This window comes from Haliotis asinina, chromosome 2 (genome assembly GCF_037392515.1).
Source record: "Haliotis asinina isolate JCU_RB_2024 chromosome 2, JCU_Hal_asi_v2, whole genome shotgun sequence".
Classification (NCBI taxonomy): domain Eukaryota; kingdom Metazoa; phylum Mollusca; class Gastropoda; order Lepetellida; family Haliotidae; genus Haliotis; species Haliotis asinina.
The window spans coordinates 83,176,184-83,193,608 of NC_090281.1; the positions used below are offsets into that span (position 1 = coordinate 83,176,184).

Consider the following 17,425-nt stretch of genomic DNA (forward strand, 5'->3'; position numbering starts at 1 on the left):
AATGTTTTTCTTCTACTCTATAATAGCTGACTTAGTACTTTTAGAGTGAGTGAGTGAGTTGGTTTTTCTTATGCTGGTTTGAGCAATATTTCAGCAATATCACAGCAGAGGGACACCAGAAATGGACTTCACACATTGTACCCACATGGAGAATCAAACCTGGGTCTTCAGTGTGATGAGTGAATGCTTCAAGGAATGGGCTTGCCCATGTCCCGTGATTTATAAAAACGAACCTACACTGAATATTGTTTTGTGATTTCCATGGTAACATATGGTATACAGGCTATACCATAACCACATCAGTGAATAAAAAGCATGTGTACCTAAGCATCACAAGAAAGACATTTCTGTCCTTTTCCTACACACAATTATTTAAAAAACATTGGATATTTTAAAACTGAACTTAAAATTCAGCAAATGAGGCTGTTCAAGAAATTACTTTGTGCAGAATTTGGACTGCTTTTATGTCTCAGACAATTAAGCAGCACCACATGTTTCCAAATGCGACTCTATCCATTCAGCCCTTTTATTGAAAATGGCGTCACTTATCCTGACATATTTTTGTACTTTTTCATTATTTTCCTATTTTCTCCTGTTATGTTTTCACACATATATGTCCAGGAGAAAGGTTCACAACAAGATTCTGACAACACCCGCATAGACTGCCATTAGTGTTACTGCCAAGCACCATTGTTTGACAACACTAAGGATGTGTGTTCCAGTTTGGTTGTCAGTTCTTTTGAAAATGGATTTATTCTAGAGCCATTTTTGTGAATTCTATTGTCATTTCAATATTTTCTTGGACTCTTGATGCCAAAGGATGAAAAGGGTTGTCACAGTTGGAGAGGAAAATATCATTAAGTTCAAAATAGGGTTTTATCAAATGAGATATTTTTTTTAAATAAAAGAAGAATAGAAACATTTTATGTCATAACAGAATGGAACATTCAAGTGGATGAGTAAAGTACAAAGGAGTTGGGGTTTTTTAGTATGAGGATGCTATTCTTGTCTAAACATGGATGCATGAAACAGTTGAGGTGCCATGTTCCTGTTGACAAACACCTTGGTCTTTGTTTTCTTTAGAAAATACAAAAATTCTCAATTGTCTTACATTGTGATATCACTGATATGACAGAAATGTTCAAGTAATCTGTATCAAGACATATCAGGATGATTTTCACTATCACATGGAGAATTCTGAAGTGGCATGGCAGATATACAGTGACTTGTATCAATATACCATATTAAGATTTGTATCGAATGGAGATTTATCTGTTGACTTGTATCAATACATTACATGGACATTTCTACTACATGGAAGTTTATCAAATGTGTCACAGTTAGAGACCACATGGACATTTTTCAAAAGTCTTATATTAAGATCTTATGTGGGGATTTCTCAGAGGGCTTGTATTTAGTTACCATGTGGAGATTTCTAAAATGATCTGTACACATTAAAATATTCAAAGTGGTTTCTCACCAATTTCTTTTACTTGATATCCCAGTGCACCATAAATGTTTCTATGTGTGGGTGTTTCAGGTATTCTGGAAACTAAATACTTCAGTTGTGGTGTTGTGGTGTGGTGTCTAGCTGCTTCGAATAAAGAATACCAACTTTCAGATTTGAACTCATGGTCAGCTTATCTGGGCATAAGTAAGGGACACAACTCTGTTAAATTAATTGTCCATGGGTAAATGTCTTATTATTCTAGCAGTACCTTGTGAAAGACAATTAATATCAGGAACATGGACTTGAGTTCTGACATTCTCTAATTCAACAACAGTTTGAGCCACACCCTGTAAGTATGTTCCTGACATCATGTTCTTTTATCAAAAAATATGGTACAGGAAACAGCTCTTGTTCAAATAAGTGTTTGACTAGGAGAGGCGTTAACTATTTAGAGCTTAAAATCTTGTCAATGCATTAATATTTCAGACAGAGAATGTTTGAAATTCCTGACATAATCTTTGTCAATTTATTTCTGTCAAGTGTGACAGCCTTAAACTAAAGATATTGCTGCACATCAATAATGGGTATTGTATGCATGCATTAGGTTGAGTACTAGCCATACAAGAAATGCTCCTCTCTTCTTTGCAAACTATTACCACACTTGATTGGCAATCAGTCATTCTAGTCATAGAATATATTCAATATATTGATTGTATTAACAATATCATATTGAGATTAATCCATATCAAATTGGGTACCACAAGAAATAATGTACTACAAAGGTACCTAAAATAACACAAATCTTCATAAATAATTCTAAAATGCCAGAGTGATTGTGGCACCATTGATCCAAGTCAAACTGAACATTTAACATTATACTGGGTTTTTCCTTGCTGGAGATTGTACTCAAGAGGTGAATGCTCACATTTTATTCACACCATCCTGGGAATTTACATCCCACACTGAGCATGAGGAAGTCAAAGATTACCAGTCAGATCAGCATCTTATCCCTTCAGGTACCCACTTAGTGCTGGGTGATATGAGATACATTTTGAACAAAGTAGGTGCTTGACAGAGGATACAATACATATGGAATGTGATTGTGAGTGAGTGAGTGAGTGAGTGAGTGAGTGAGTGAGTGAAGTTTGACTCTGCATTTATCAGTATTATATGTATTACAATATCATGGTAGGGGACACATTGTACCCATGTGGAGAATCCAACCCAGATCTTCGCTGTAACAATGCTTTAACCACAAGGCTATCCCACTGCCCATGAGCCTTGGAACTATCAGAAACCAACCAGATGAACACTGTCAACTACTCAAGGAACTGTTTAAATTCATGTTTAACTTTATCTGATTTGTCATTGGGGATGGTGCTCAGGACATTGTATCATCATATCTCACATACTAGTTAACTCAAGATACAGAATACGAGATGAAGAGAGAAAACGACAGAGGAGGGAGAGAAACAGAGGGGCTGTGAGGGAGTGAGAGCAGGGGAGGGAGAGGGGAAGGCAGAAAAAAGGAGAGAGATGGGAAGAGAAGCAGAAAGAAAAAGAGAGAGAGAAGGAGAGGGAGAGGGAGATGTTTTTTGGATAATCAGTCCCCATTTCAATTCTGACATTTTTCCACACATGTGTTGTCTTGCTTGCCGTCACCCTTGAACTGAAATGAATGACTACAGAAGTCAGTGAAGAAACTAAGAGGCTAAAGCACACAAACTTTGTAAGTTCTAGTGTCAGTAAAAAGAAATGTGAACAGGAAATCAATACATATACCAGCATAGCATTTCTATCATCTTGACATTTATAATAATGAAAAAAATGGGTATTCTTCATATATAATTGATGAGAATTCAACTCATTAATCTCATGGCTAAACTTAAATAGCTAATGTTAGTATCTTAAGAATCAGACTAGCAAAAACATCTCTGCTGCTCTAAGAACACACAAATCTACAACTGAAAGAATATATGAAAAAAATACAATCAGTCTTTGAAAATTCGTAACTTCACAACCATATAAGTGAGATTGCAGAAAATGAACATGAGAAAATATAGACTTGCTTCATTCAAAGTAATTGCATTGCAGAAAGAGTTGGATGGCAATCAGAATAATGTGGTTGTGTAACTGTGAGACTGATTAATTGAAACATTATCCTGGGCAGATTTATCCATGTACCTTCAACTTTCATATAAAGAAAAGACATGTGAGTGGTTGTCTCGGATGCAGGTATTTGTGTCTCTTGGACAAATCAGAAAGTTGCAATTGTTGAGTTTGATTTCTGATTTTTCCTCATTATGTTTCCAGATTTTTCAGCGTTGTACCGTATTTCACCAAAATGGAAAAAGAGACTTGCATAACGCCAGCCTGTTCCCTGTTATGAAGACATATCCCGAGCATTGTTCAAGATGAGCCACCTCTCTTACTTACATCAACTACCATATTTTCTTGAATACAAGTATTTTGAAAAAAAACAAAAAAACAAAACATAATCTTGAGCATTGTGCACAGAAAAGATTCTTCATCAAAGTCAGGTGGGAAGAAAACATATTTTCACATTTCATGAATACAATATTGAAATTTCAGATAAAACATCACAAGATTTACAGATTCACCATTTAAATTACAAATTAATTTCTAACAGACATTGTTTTATTCATATTGAATTCCATTTTCAATAGAATTTATAGTGTTTGTAACGATGATGTCATTGATAAATTTGGTCAGTATTGAGACATTTTGATGTCAAAAGGTCATGAGGGCAACATGTTTAATGCTTGTTTGCATGTTTTGTTATTTAACAAAGTGAATGAATCTTGTTCCACCACTGACCATAATTAAGCATATTTCTTTGTCACATTAATACTCAATGGATGCATAAATTTAGTAATTGGAAAAAAGCCTACCTAATGAACTTGCTTTTAGCATAACATACATCAATAGGGTCACCTAGTCTTCATCGATGCAGCAACTCAATAAGTCCCCTAAATTAATCCCAAATTGTTTCATCATTGACCAAACCTTGTCAGTGGCAATGTCATTAGAAACACTATAGTATTTGACCAAAACTAATCCATTTACCTTGGGCACTTAACACTTATACCATTGTCTTTCATTGCATCATACATTCTGAATAACAGTTTACTAAGTTTAACTTCCATCCAATCCAAACCATCCACTACTAAAATATTGATGGACCATATTGTGTTTCACATATACTTGGACAAGCTAATGCAACATCTCCTGACAAGTCTATTATACTCAGTAACCTTATTGTCAATCTTTGCAAAACTACCATCAAAATGTATTTTGTGGTTTACTCTTTGAGAGTTGTCTCTTTTCTGCCCTATTATTTCATTGTCAATATAATCAATCCGCCATTTGAGACATAGCATATGTACGCTGTGTGCAGATTTTGAATGACAACAAAATGGCTACTGGATGAGCGTGCAGAACATTTCCACATGACTGACCTTCAAATAAACAAAAGCATCATAAATTGCAGTAGACCATCTAGTGCATGTAATTTCATTTGATATTTATTGTCATTTCTGAATATATACAATGAAATGTACAAGCGTCAATTTCATTCAAGTGCATGCTGTCTGTCATGACATAGGACAGAATTATTGATTTATGTTACAATTGAAAGTTTTGATAATAGGATGAAGATCCAGTGTGTATCAATTTGTATATTTGTATACAATATGCTTTAATGCTTCCTGCACTTATTGAGTTACTTCACTTGTAATGACTGATATTGTTCTCACAATGCAATCGACACTAATGTTACTGTCACTGTCCGTGATGTACATATCATGTTTATTGACTTATTTGAAGGTTTCAAAATGTTAACAGCTGATCTTGTTCACATGGCATGAAATTGATGATATACACTTATTGAACAATTTCAGTTGTCATAATGGACAAATTATTTTCACATTGCAGTGTGTATTTATTTACTTCTTGCTTGTCAGAAAATATATCAACTTGTAATTTGATTCTGCAACATCTTGTTAATGGTTGATATATTTCATTTAGAAAGAAGTTGACGACAGATGCATTTATCTTTTAGTAGTAGATATTTTAATGGCTGCTGTATCTGACAGTGCCCCCTCATCATTAGTGGAATGGCTTCCCAGAAGTGTTCTAAAAAATGGTAAGCCCAACCAGTACCACCCACCAAACACATATTCGGCAGAAAAGATATGTACTAATGAAATGTCATTTAGATCAATATTAGTCCCTGAATTTGAATATTGGTATTGTATTTTGATAACTGATTGATTTCAGCTGGGATGAAATTGACAACTGACAATGACAGCCTTATACTGTACATATGAACAAGGCAATATTTCATGGCCTTTATCATTGACATAGACATCAAAGAACAATTAGCAAGATGGTTTCCCCCAATGACATTGTCAAAGACTGGGATGTTCTCCGGATATGTAAATAGTGCTGATGAAATAAACATGATGGATAAAGTGTCGTAGGGTGCTGTATAATTACTGGTGGAAGTCAGTTACGTGGGCTCAATCTCATGTCAAATTGTCAGTCTTGTGTGCAAGGTTACTTATTCATGGACAGTTCAGTAGCAATGAAATTGACACACTGACATGGAGCACCTCTCTCAAAGATTAGAGGGTGCTACACTTGCTCTTCTTGTTGTTCAAGACTCTGTAAACACAATTTGCCATTTTTTGCCATGGCCATGTATAACAGGATCTGAGAATTAATTCTAAAGTTTGATATTTTAATTTCAGGGTTGTGGTGTAGATATGTAGTTATAGCAACAAAAAAAATGTGCCATATGAACTGTTTTTATTGTCAGTTAAAGTCTATAGATTCCATTAAATGTTTGTGAAAAAAATATTGATTCTATCAATTCTTTTATTTATCTGATGAAATTGAAATGCTTTTTGATATAGGTCTAAACATGGAGTTTTCTGTTAAAAGATATACTTTTGTTGGAATGTGATGTATAAAATATCACCAGTACTCTCAAAGAGGACTTAAACTATTTTCTCCTGTCATACTAATCCAACTTTGACCTACATTCTATCTCACATTCTCATGGATCATTCTTCTGAAAAACGAAGTGGTTTTCTTTTAACATTTCACTCATTTTTTAAGTCACGTTTCTCAAGGAGCAACATATATCACTTGGGTTGATTTTTCACCTTGTTTTTTATTTGGCTTTAAAGCACATTCCCTACATGTTTAAATCAATAGGGTTTTTTTTGTTTTTGTTTTTGTTATTACTTATGGGAGAGGAGTATTAGAGCCATGTCAATGTCATCTCAGTATTGTTTTGTTTCTTATAACCTTCAACTTTATTTCCGTCTGTCTGTCTGTTATACACACAGTAAATTTTGCTAAAATGTGTAGAAGTTTTAATCCTTGAAACAAAGTAATAAATTTGTCATATCTGAATGACTGAAGGAATCTTACCTGCTGCTCAGGATTCTGACATCTGAAGGTTGAAAATGACCCTATGCCAGAAGAACCACTTGTATTGTGTGCCTCTTTGTCCTCGTCAAATGTGAAACTGACTTCTTTTCGTCCATTTTTCTTTTTCATTTCAGCATCCTCATTTTCATTGGAGTCACGTGACACTGAGGAAAAACTGTCCTGCTTCTTCTCGTCAAACATTTTCTCATCTTCTCCTTTCAGGACCACAACTTGTGTTCTCTGGCGATCTTTGTCAATTCTCTTTATCATACAGATTGTTGTCAAAATGGCTAGTGTCAGAACCACTGTGACAGCAACTAAAATGATTACTATTAGCATGTTATCGTCGTTGGATGAATTCAATGATGCCGCTGTACCATTTGCTGTTACGATAATATTCAACTCAGTGTAGGCAGTTTTAGGGGGATTACCATTATCTTGAACTGCTATTATTAGTTGATGGCTGCCTGCATCTATGGGCAACATTGGACTGGAAACTTCTAGTTCACCGGTCATACGATTTATATGAAAAATGTTCCTGGAATTGCCTTCAGTAATTTTGTAATACAGTCGACTGTATGTCATGTCATCAGTATCATGGGCTCTTATTTGGGCGATGATGGAATTAATTTTTGTGTTGTATGGAACAGACACACTGTTATTGTGTTTACTGGGATACGTTATCATAGGTTTATGATCATTTGCATCCAGGATGAAGACAGAAACATTTGCAACATCTCGGAAACTTGGTACTTGGCTATCCTGAACAATAACAGAAAAATTGAACATGTGTTGCTTCTCACGATCAAATTCCTTCAATGTTGTGATGATTCCATTCCAAGTGTCCACAGAAAAGAATTCTGACATTGGCGAATCTGGCGCCATTTTGTAGATGTACTCAGCATTTCGGTAATTGTCAGGATCATAGGCAGTTACATTTCCTGCCTTGGTGCCAACAGGTTTGTGTTCTTGGACATAACAGAAGAAAACGGGTTTGGTAAATCGTGGAGGTTCATCATTTTGATCAATGACAGTGATGGAAACAGCAGACGATGATGACTTTGGACTTTGGCCATGATCTGTAGCAATGACATGGAAATGAAGCTCTGGGTAACGCTCCCGGTCTATGGATTTAATAGCTTTGATAATTCCTGTATCTGGAATGATGGAGAAGAATTGTTTTCCGGGACTGTCCAGAGAGTAAGTAACACGTCCATTCTCACCTCCATCCCAATCATTGGCTGTTACCTGAAGAATTTCTTCCCCTACAGAGTTGTTCTCAATGATTGACCCACTGTAGGAATGACCACTAAAGACAGGTGCATTATCATTCTCATCCATTACAGTAATAATGAAACTTGTTGAGTTGGACTTCGGAGGGTCTCCTTGGTCTTTACAAGTTATAGTGACCTTATGAGTTGCAGCCGTTTCATGGTCAAGCCTTTGTGCCAGTACGACCTTGTATATATTCTGTAGGTTTTCATAAAACTTTTCCAATGCAAAGTGATGGTCATTGAGGCTACACATAACAAGACTGTTCATACCTACATCAGCATCTGACACTGACACATGAGCAATGAACTTGCCAGTCTCCATACCTTCAGATATATGACTAGCTTCAGGTGCTAGATTGATGCTGATATGAGGGTAGTTATCATTGACATCTAGGATATTGATGATGACTGCTGCTAGAGAACTCAGCGTTGGATTCCCATGATCCTTTGCTTCCACCATGAACTGAAACTTAGTCTGAGTTTCATAATCTATTGGTCCATTTGCAAAAACAATACCGGTCCTCTCATCAATTGCAAATGACTGTCGTACTGTCTGCGATACACGTTGACTGAAGTAATATGATATCTTGCCATTATCTCCTGCATCTTGATCTACCGCTGACACAACAACCACTGTGGAATTTTTGGGTTTGTTTTCCTGAATGCTTACATTGAACGTTGAGTCAAGGAAAGCTGGGCGGTTATCATTAACATCTGTGACTGTGATATTTATGATTGCTGAACCGGTTTTCTGTGGAATACCTCCATCCATTGCCTTGACCATCAACTGGAAAAAGTCACGTGTTTCTCTGTCCAGTCTGTGTTTCACAATTATAGCAAGATCGGCACTTCCATCCAGATTTTTCACTACATCAAGACCAAACATGCCATTTCTTGGAATAAGCTGGTACTCTTGGACTGAGTTATTCTGACCCATGTCCTTATCGATGGCACCACTGGCAAGGAGACGATGATTGACAGGTACGGATTCAGGAACTGAGAGATGAATAACTTTCTGAGGAAACATGGGAGTGTTGTCATTGATGTCGTCCACCACCATCTTGACCTGCATCAGCTTGTAGAGATCATAGTTGCCCCGTTTGGGATCACGAATATATACAGCAATTTCCAGCTTCATTTCACACAATTTTTTAAATGAGCAAACTTCTTCTCGATCGATGACCTCAGCAGTCCTTATTGTACTACTCTTCTCATCCATTTGAAACAGTTTCACATATGGATTTCCTTGAGTGAAAAACTTAAACTTCATTCTCTGAAACTCGGCTTCATCAATTGTTAGATATAACGTACTGTCTCGTGCAAGATTTCCAACAAACCATCCAATGTCTTGCTCCTCAGGAATATGATAAGTGATCACTGAATCCTGTGATCTACACAGCACAATTAAACACAATTGCAGGAACAAGACACACACATATTTGGAAACATATCTCGTCGCCATTTTCGCAGTCATTCCTGGGCCTTCAGACAGATGGGATAACAATGAAAAGTTTGTCTCATGGGGCAAAAGATATCCCTCTCTTTAATCATAGACAACCTGAAAAATAAAAACAACAGTAAGACAGATGCGTGAAATGTTTCAAAAGTAATACACTCTGATGGTAATGACAGAATGGCAGTGATAGAGCATCACAAAAGGGTCATTTCACAGCTGAAGGAGCATCTCATTCTTTAATGTAAACTTTGCAACCTGCCTGCGAAAGTTCCATGGAGATTGACAGCCCTGAAGGCCTTTTAACAAGTGTTTGAGAACACCCAAAGCAGTAACACGAATCTCAAATAGAATGATTAACATTGTCTCCCATCACAAGTCGTAGCCTCATCCATTAAACAGACAAATAAAGGGAGGCCCAATACACCATGATATGTTTTAACTGATTAAAACAAAAAATGGTGTGACAATATTTCCCAATATGGTGCTGATGACTTGTGAGAACCAAAGTTTTTCTGGAACTACCCAACAGTAATCTAAGACTCGGTGCTCTTGTCATTAAAAGTTAATCCACTGAGTGTCATTCCAATTTCTAGCTGACTGTGAATCGCCTGGCTTGATTCAGACAAAGCGTAAAATCAATCCACATTCTTGATCAATCGATAAAAAATTGACAAAGCAGTCAATAGAATTCTACCAGCTCTATGCATATTTCGCCCAGTATTATAAGAAAACATTAATCTAATATTGAAAGAAATCTAAAAGAAATCAATTTTGGAACGTTTTTATCAATTTTCCACCAAATTAATTTACAAAACATCATAGGAACATTACTACACAAAATTAGGAAAGCACACTAATCAAAGAATAAAATGCTTAACTATGTTATCTTGGTGAGTCTATTTCAAAGCTGTTTTCATTTTTTCCTTCCTCAAAAAAATATTGCAATTCAGCTGTATGACAAAAAAATGGTTGGTTTGCATTTCACACTATAAACTAAGAACCTTAAGGGTATCACTGTGGGTGACAGGTAAAAAATGCAAAGCTCAATAATAACCAATAAAACTAACAAAAACTTTCGAGTGAAAATGAGATGATGATGGATGTCCTATGAATGTGCTTGACACACGAACTTTCTGATGAGTAATGACCACACAACTACTTCACACTCAAAAGTTGCAGTCCAAATGAATCTGATCTTCCAAATGACAGCTTAGCAAGTGCTTCTACTTAACAAAAACTAATTGCCGATTGGATGGAAATGAGATATTGGATATTTCTTGTACAATGGAATCCTGCTGTTAAAACTACTTGGTATTTCTTTACCTGTCCGAGAATTTTCTAATCAAGTTTTTTCACTTGATGACTTTTGCAGTTCTATTCAAGGATGTTCAAAGAAAACATGGCTGTGAATAGTTTTAGCTCTAACTGGATCATATTGCAATTATTTGAAACATTCATTATCCATCTGAATAATAATCTGCCATTCATTCAGGCAAGCTTCTGCATTCCAAAGAGTTTCTTAAAGATAAGTCACCTCTATTATACAAATATGGTAACTTTAATTTGAATAGGTCCATAGCGGAAAATGTTTCAGTTGAAATTCAATAGTCACATTTTTCCTAACATATGATCATAAAAACAACACAAATCTAACACTACCAGGAACAAAAAAAGTATATTCCACCCAACAGGCTGTAAATGAAAATGAGTGTGTTGAAAATATTTATCGTGTTTGCTACAATCAGGCGGAATGCAGAAACCGTTCTAATACATCATTGTGCTCTGTGTAACAGAAAAACGAACAACGCTAAAGGCATGGAGAATAAATACATGCTATTTCCCCCCTAGAAGAGTGCATGCATGATAATTATTCCAGAAAATCATTAAAATTATCCCATCACAAAACCAATATCTGCATGCATATATAAACACTGATGAAGAAATGGCTGCGAGGAAAAGGTTGCTATTCTTCCTCAGCTGACAGCGCGGCAAATGACCAGTGCCTGAACGTCATTAGTTAAAGTGTCTTTTGCTTCTTGAGAAAGCTGTTAGGAAGCTATGATGCATTTCCTTTGAAGTTTTTCCCCATGCTGTCAATATATTAAGATTAGAGGAAATATGGAGTGGAAGACAATCAGTGTTGTCAGTGCTGCACTCAGTTTGATAAGCCCGGATGTTCTTAAATGACAAGAATCATAAGATTTTGCACCAAATACAAAATTGCCTGAACAGTTCTCAAAAGAAATCAATTGTGTGAGATCACCAAAGGAAATTATTTGTTCAATTTTGTGCATATATTCTTTTCACCTATACTTACACAGCTGATACTGATGTTTTCAGTTGCTGTGATAAAGGGACTGGCTCTCAATGATGGCACCAGATGTTGACTGACTCCAAATCAACATCAGAAAACAGTGTTATCACTGGTCTCATTGGCGAAACAGGCATGATTCTTATTGTAAGATAAACATGTACAGTCCCTGAGCTAACCACCCTAATCAACACTCAAACAGGTCATCTGTAGATGAACAACATCTAATTTGTCTGGCTGTCAATTAATATCACAAAGCTTAGCTGCATATTGAATTAACACCAGCACTCATCTGTTTCTTTAAGTCAAATGAATAAAGAGAGTTTGGTAGAGTTTTGATAAGGATAATAAACACAGATCCTTCATTAAAAGGTTCATGAAATGTATGACCTTCCTGAAATGTACATGCATGCATTTCAATCAACAGCATAGACAGATTGACCACATCATTGAAACTATGTTTAGTCTTGTTTTCTACAGGAACAAGATCCTCAAAGGGAATCTCATTCCCTTTACTATGCCATAAAGAATCTAACTGTTTTGATACTGTATTAAATCCATTCAGCTTGTACTACTTATGTCTATGTGACATAATGACGCTTCTAATTGAATTTCGACATGTGTCTGACTCAAACAACCTAATCAACGTGAAAACGTCATATCCAATTATTAATTCAGGGTATGTGAATTCTTGATTAGCCTTACTATAGGGACAAAGGCATTACTCAACCCAATGTTAGTAACACTTGACTGACAAAGATCAATATATACAGCTTGACAATCATTATAGTGCCTTTATACGACATCATGTATTGTTTGAAAAACAGAACACATGATGTCGTCGGGTCAAAAAACACAATGGCTATGTTTAGTGAACACAAGAATTATGCAATTACGATGAGTGACTACACTTAATGCCATTGTAAACTTACTGAAAATTTTAACCAACTTTAAACATTCTTAAGAGGCAACTTATAAAGAGCCATGGGACAATGTTTTAAAAAAAAGACAAAAAATCATTTTATTTAGTATGCAACAAAAGCATTGTCAAGTGTCTACAGACTCCATGGTACAATCAACATACAACAAGTAAAGGGTTTGTAAAATATTTTTTCTTCTCTTTTTTAAATAACATGTAAAATTTTGTGGAAACAATTCAATTACTACCTTTGGAAATGTCTCCACATAAGATCCTATTCTGAAGCAGTTTCATCAGTGTCTGGATGTTTTAGGAGCTCATGTTTACTGCTTCAGAGGGACCTGTCAGACATTTATACCTCTGAACACAGACTCTGTCAAGGGCCACTGGATCTAAGGGAATTCTTTGCGGACGCAAGTAACTCATATAACAAAAGTGTCCTTTTTTTTTCTATTCCCACCCAGTTACTCTTGTCAAATAATAAACATGAAAAACACACTTATAAATAACATGTTATTCAGGAGGGAGAAACTCCATCAAAACATGGTATGTGCTTTTGTGTTGTTTTTTTCACACTTTGAGGAGTTAAGATGGATTTCTGAAATTGTTTATTCATATATTCACGTCTGTTGATGTTGCAATATCTGATGCTAGTGAGAAATTGTATCTCACTAAAACAATATTAACACTTAACAATCACATGATGAGTTGCACTTCATTCAAGTGCTACCAATGTAATGCTCAGTCACTCGTTAAAGAACAAAAGGACTTAGGAAAGCATTTGTCTTTTTTATACACTACTACTGGATACCATGGATACCAGACAGTTCATTAATCAGGATGTTATCAAATGTTTGAAGTTTAGTTTTAAATTAAATCCTTTAGGTACACAAGATCTACTGGTCATCCCATCCTACAAAATTAAATCCTTTAGGTACTGTTTGTTCTACTCTATGCCTGTACTTTGGAACCCTCTCCTGTGTGCCATTAACAGCCCTGGCACAACTGACAATTATATGTTCTGACTTAAAATCCACTTTTTCTCAGCACATTACTTATAATTTCAACTGGGGATATTCTGTGCAGCTCATAAAAAATAAGCAATTAAAAATATATCCTTTGTGATCACTGTACATACCTCAAGGTAAGTGAGTGTATTCCATACTGTTTCCTGTTAAGAAATGTCTCCATCTCACACGCAACTGAAGTTGTGTCATTACACCAACAGGGAATGTTCAAACAACATTCAAACATCAAGCTATTGATCCTTCATAATTGATTTAACAGGTTGGCAAATTAAGCATATTAATGTCTTCATTCCATTGTATCCAATAGCGTTTTGAAAAACCATATTGTCTCTGGACAGCTGAAGTACATGTAAGTAGTGGTGTAGCTTCGCACTGACTGACCACACAATTGCCATTCTTAATCAGTGGTCATCCAAGCCTGTCCTTTGATCTCGATAGAGTTCACTGGTCAGTTTCAATAATTCACCACTATGTAATTTTTGAGCCCTGAGGCAATTAATAAGATTGCATGACAAAAAGATTGAATTATTCATGAGCAGACTTAACATGGAGAACACAAATGTCTATGTTGTCTTCACCAGGTGTTCGAAAATTGAACATCAGCATACCAACCCAGGGACTTCAATATGTTAGGTTGTAGGCTCTTGTTTTCTGACAATAGTTCTGCCTTCTGAAGCCTATTCCAACTTCTTATGAATATTTAAACTTCACCAAATAAGTTATAGTGCTCTCCCTGGCTATATAAGGAAAGTGCATGCAAATTAGACATCATAGTTAGACTTAAATGTTCAGTAATATTAGTAGGTCACCATATCGTGGAAACATTGATATAACCATCGCATCATTTTGTTATCGTTACCCCATACAAAACTCTCATATTATAAATGTCAAAGGTGTTTTTACAGATACTTACTAAAAGAAATGTTTCCAGGTTTTGTAACTATACACATTGAGCTACAATTAAAAAGATATTGAAGAAAATGTAGTCTTGTCATCAAGTTTTAAACTCTTTGCACAACATAAATGTTCAATGATTCCTAGACTTAGGGCTTATCTCCTTGAAATGGCTTTGTTCACACATATTGTGTTCAGATAATGCTTCCCTGAAACATGTAATGTTCCTCTTTTAATCTTTAATCCATATCACATCATTCAAACAGACAAATATTTCATGAATATTGCACAAATGACTGACACAAGCTGCACATACTGAGACACGTCAAATCATTACTTCTTAATAAATCTTACATGATTATTTCAAAGTAAACTATCTACTTAATACCAGTTGTACAGATTATACTATTCATCTATACCGTTGTGAAAATGAGGTTCTTGAGAGGCAAATAGAAGTTGGTATTCAAGTAAAGACAAAACATTTTGACAAAGCTTAAGAGGCAAGGAAAAGCCTAGAAATGTTGTGTATACAATAAGAAAGAAGTTGACATCCATAATTTTTGTCTTATATATGAAAATATCTACCTATTTTATACATATACTGTTGCTTACTCTGTTTCATAAGTCTTAATTTTCTAGTAATATACTTCGGATATGACATTAAGAGACGGCATGTATCTGGATAGATGGCAGCATTTCTTTCAACATTTCATGAACTTCAGAAAATTATTTTGGTCATACAAAATGAAAACATGTTTGATGTCTTTCCCCATTGTAGTCTGAACCATCCTCTCTATCCAGAAGTCAGGTGATTGCATACTTTAGTGAATCCATTGATGTTTGTCTCTGATGGTTAAAAGTATACACGCTTACAAACCTTTTGCTGCTTCCTGAACATGATTGATGATGTGCAGGGCAGCCATTAGTTGTAATGAGGCAATTGATTGTTACCCGTGCTCTTCTATCTCATCCAAGGAAAGGTCTTAATCAAGTTTACATCCAGTCATTTTTAAGACCTGACTCACATTTACACAGCAATGCCTATGGAAAGTTATGTGAGGATTGGGTGTACGTTTTGTTTCAAAACACAGTGATACATTCTAAATACAGACAGTTTCGTTTCAAATTAAACATTCTGGATTAGACAATTTCCAAATAACAGTTGTGGATAATGCGCTGTCCCTCTTTTGTTTCAAATTAATTACTGAAGAAAGGATATGGATATTTTTCTGCTCTACAAAAATATACTTGTTTAAAACATTTAAGGAGTGGTTTGCCCCTTTGCAAAAAAAAAAGATCTTAGTGCTTCGGTTGACATAAAGGTATGTACTGCAACTAGAGCTAAGATCATTTGGGGAAACTAGCCTCTGAACAGGAATGTCAAGATCCATAGAGTATCATGATATATCAAATTCTATATATACGATTTTTTTTTTTAAAACATTGACCAACACACAATACAGATTGCTTGTTTTCTGTTCAACAGGATTAACAGTGTATCATTATATGTCAGCTTCTCCAAATACAAATTTCTTTCTGTAAGAGGGATGGTGGGGTAGGCTAGAGATTAAGGCGTTCGCTTGTCATGCTGAAGACCCATGTTCTATTCCCCATGTAGCATCCACAAAATTTCTGAGGCCCATGCTGGGATTCGTACGATGGACCTTTTGATCCGAAGTCGGACACCTTGTCCACATGGCCAAAGACGTTAACCCCGTCAGCAAGCTGACAAGTTAAGGATGTCATCTTTGGGATGACTCCACGCCCTGCTACATACTCCCCGGTCTACAGAAGGCACGTCCCGGGCCGCATAGTAGGGTACTGAGGCTTATTTCGTTCAAATGTGATACGAACGGGCACCAATGTAGTGCTCACAAAATTTCCGAGTCCCGTGCTGGGATTCAAACGACGGACCTTCTGATCCAAAGTTGGACGCCTTGTCCACATGACCAATGAGGTTAACCCCGTCAGCAAACTGACAAGGTAAGGATGTCATCTTTGGGATGACTCCAGGCCCTGCTACATGGATAAAATGTGTCAGCCCATTTCTGGTGTCTCTGCCATGATATTTAATATATTGCTAAAATCAGCGTAAAACCCAACTCACCCTGTCACTCTTTCAATGAGAAACTGAACCAGACACAATACAAGTTACTAGCCAGTTATGCCTAAAAGTTGCTAGTCCACAAAATAATTCGTAAGCCCAAAATTTGAATGTAGATACTAAGCTAAAGGTTACAAATCATGCATGATTTGTTGGTATATTTTTACTTAAGAAGTAAAGGAGAGTGATTTGCAAAATGACCCCATGACAGTTTGCCAGCCTGGTCAATGACTGTGGAGATTTTCTGTCCAGCTGGGTTTTTACTTGCCAGGGGCTAGTGGGCCATTGGTTATATATATTTCACACACTGAATCCTACACTGACATGATGCTGAGGAAACAAAGTGCTCTCATCAGTTCAAACTACATGTGAGTATAATATAGCAGTAAAAGTACTGTAAATGAAACTATGGTAGAAGAAAGGAACAGAGTAATGATCAGTGCACACATAAATCATACAGAATATGATATTAATATCTGAAAGGAGAGTAAATCTGTCAGTGGTCCAAATGCAACACATTGTCAATGAC

The 17,425-nt window shown here is 36.0% G+C and overlaps 1 protein-coding gene across 2 annotated transcripts in view; it reads right to left on the bottom strand.

The window, feature by feature from the left end:
• LOC137274458 (protocadherin-11 X-linked-like) overlaps positions 1-17,425 on the bottom strand; it is a 137,492-nt gene that overhangs the window by 16,117 nt on the left and 103,950 nt on the right. For both annotated transcript variants that reach the window (XM_067807652.1, XM_067807653.1), the window contains exon 4: positions 6,911-9,742. In XM_067807652.1, the coding sequence (XP_067663753.1) occupies positions 6,911-9,658 (2,748 nt within the window). In that variant the 5' untranslated portion in view covers positions 9,659-9,742. The remainder of the gene's footprint in view (positions 1-6,910; positions 9,743-17,425) is intronic.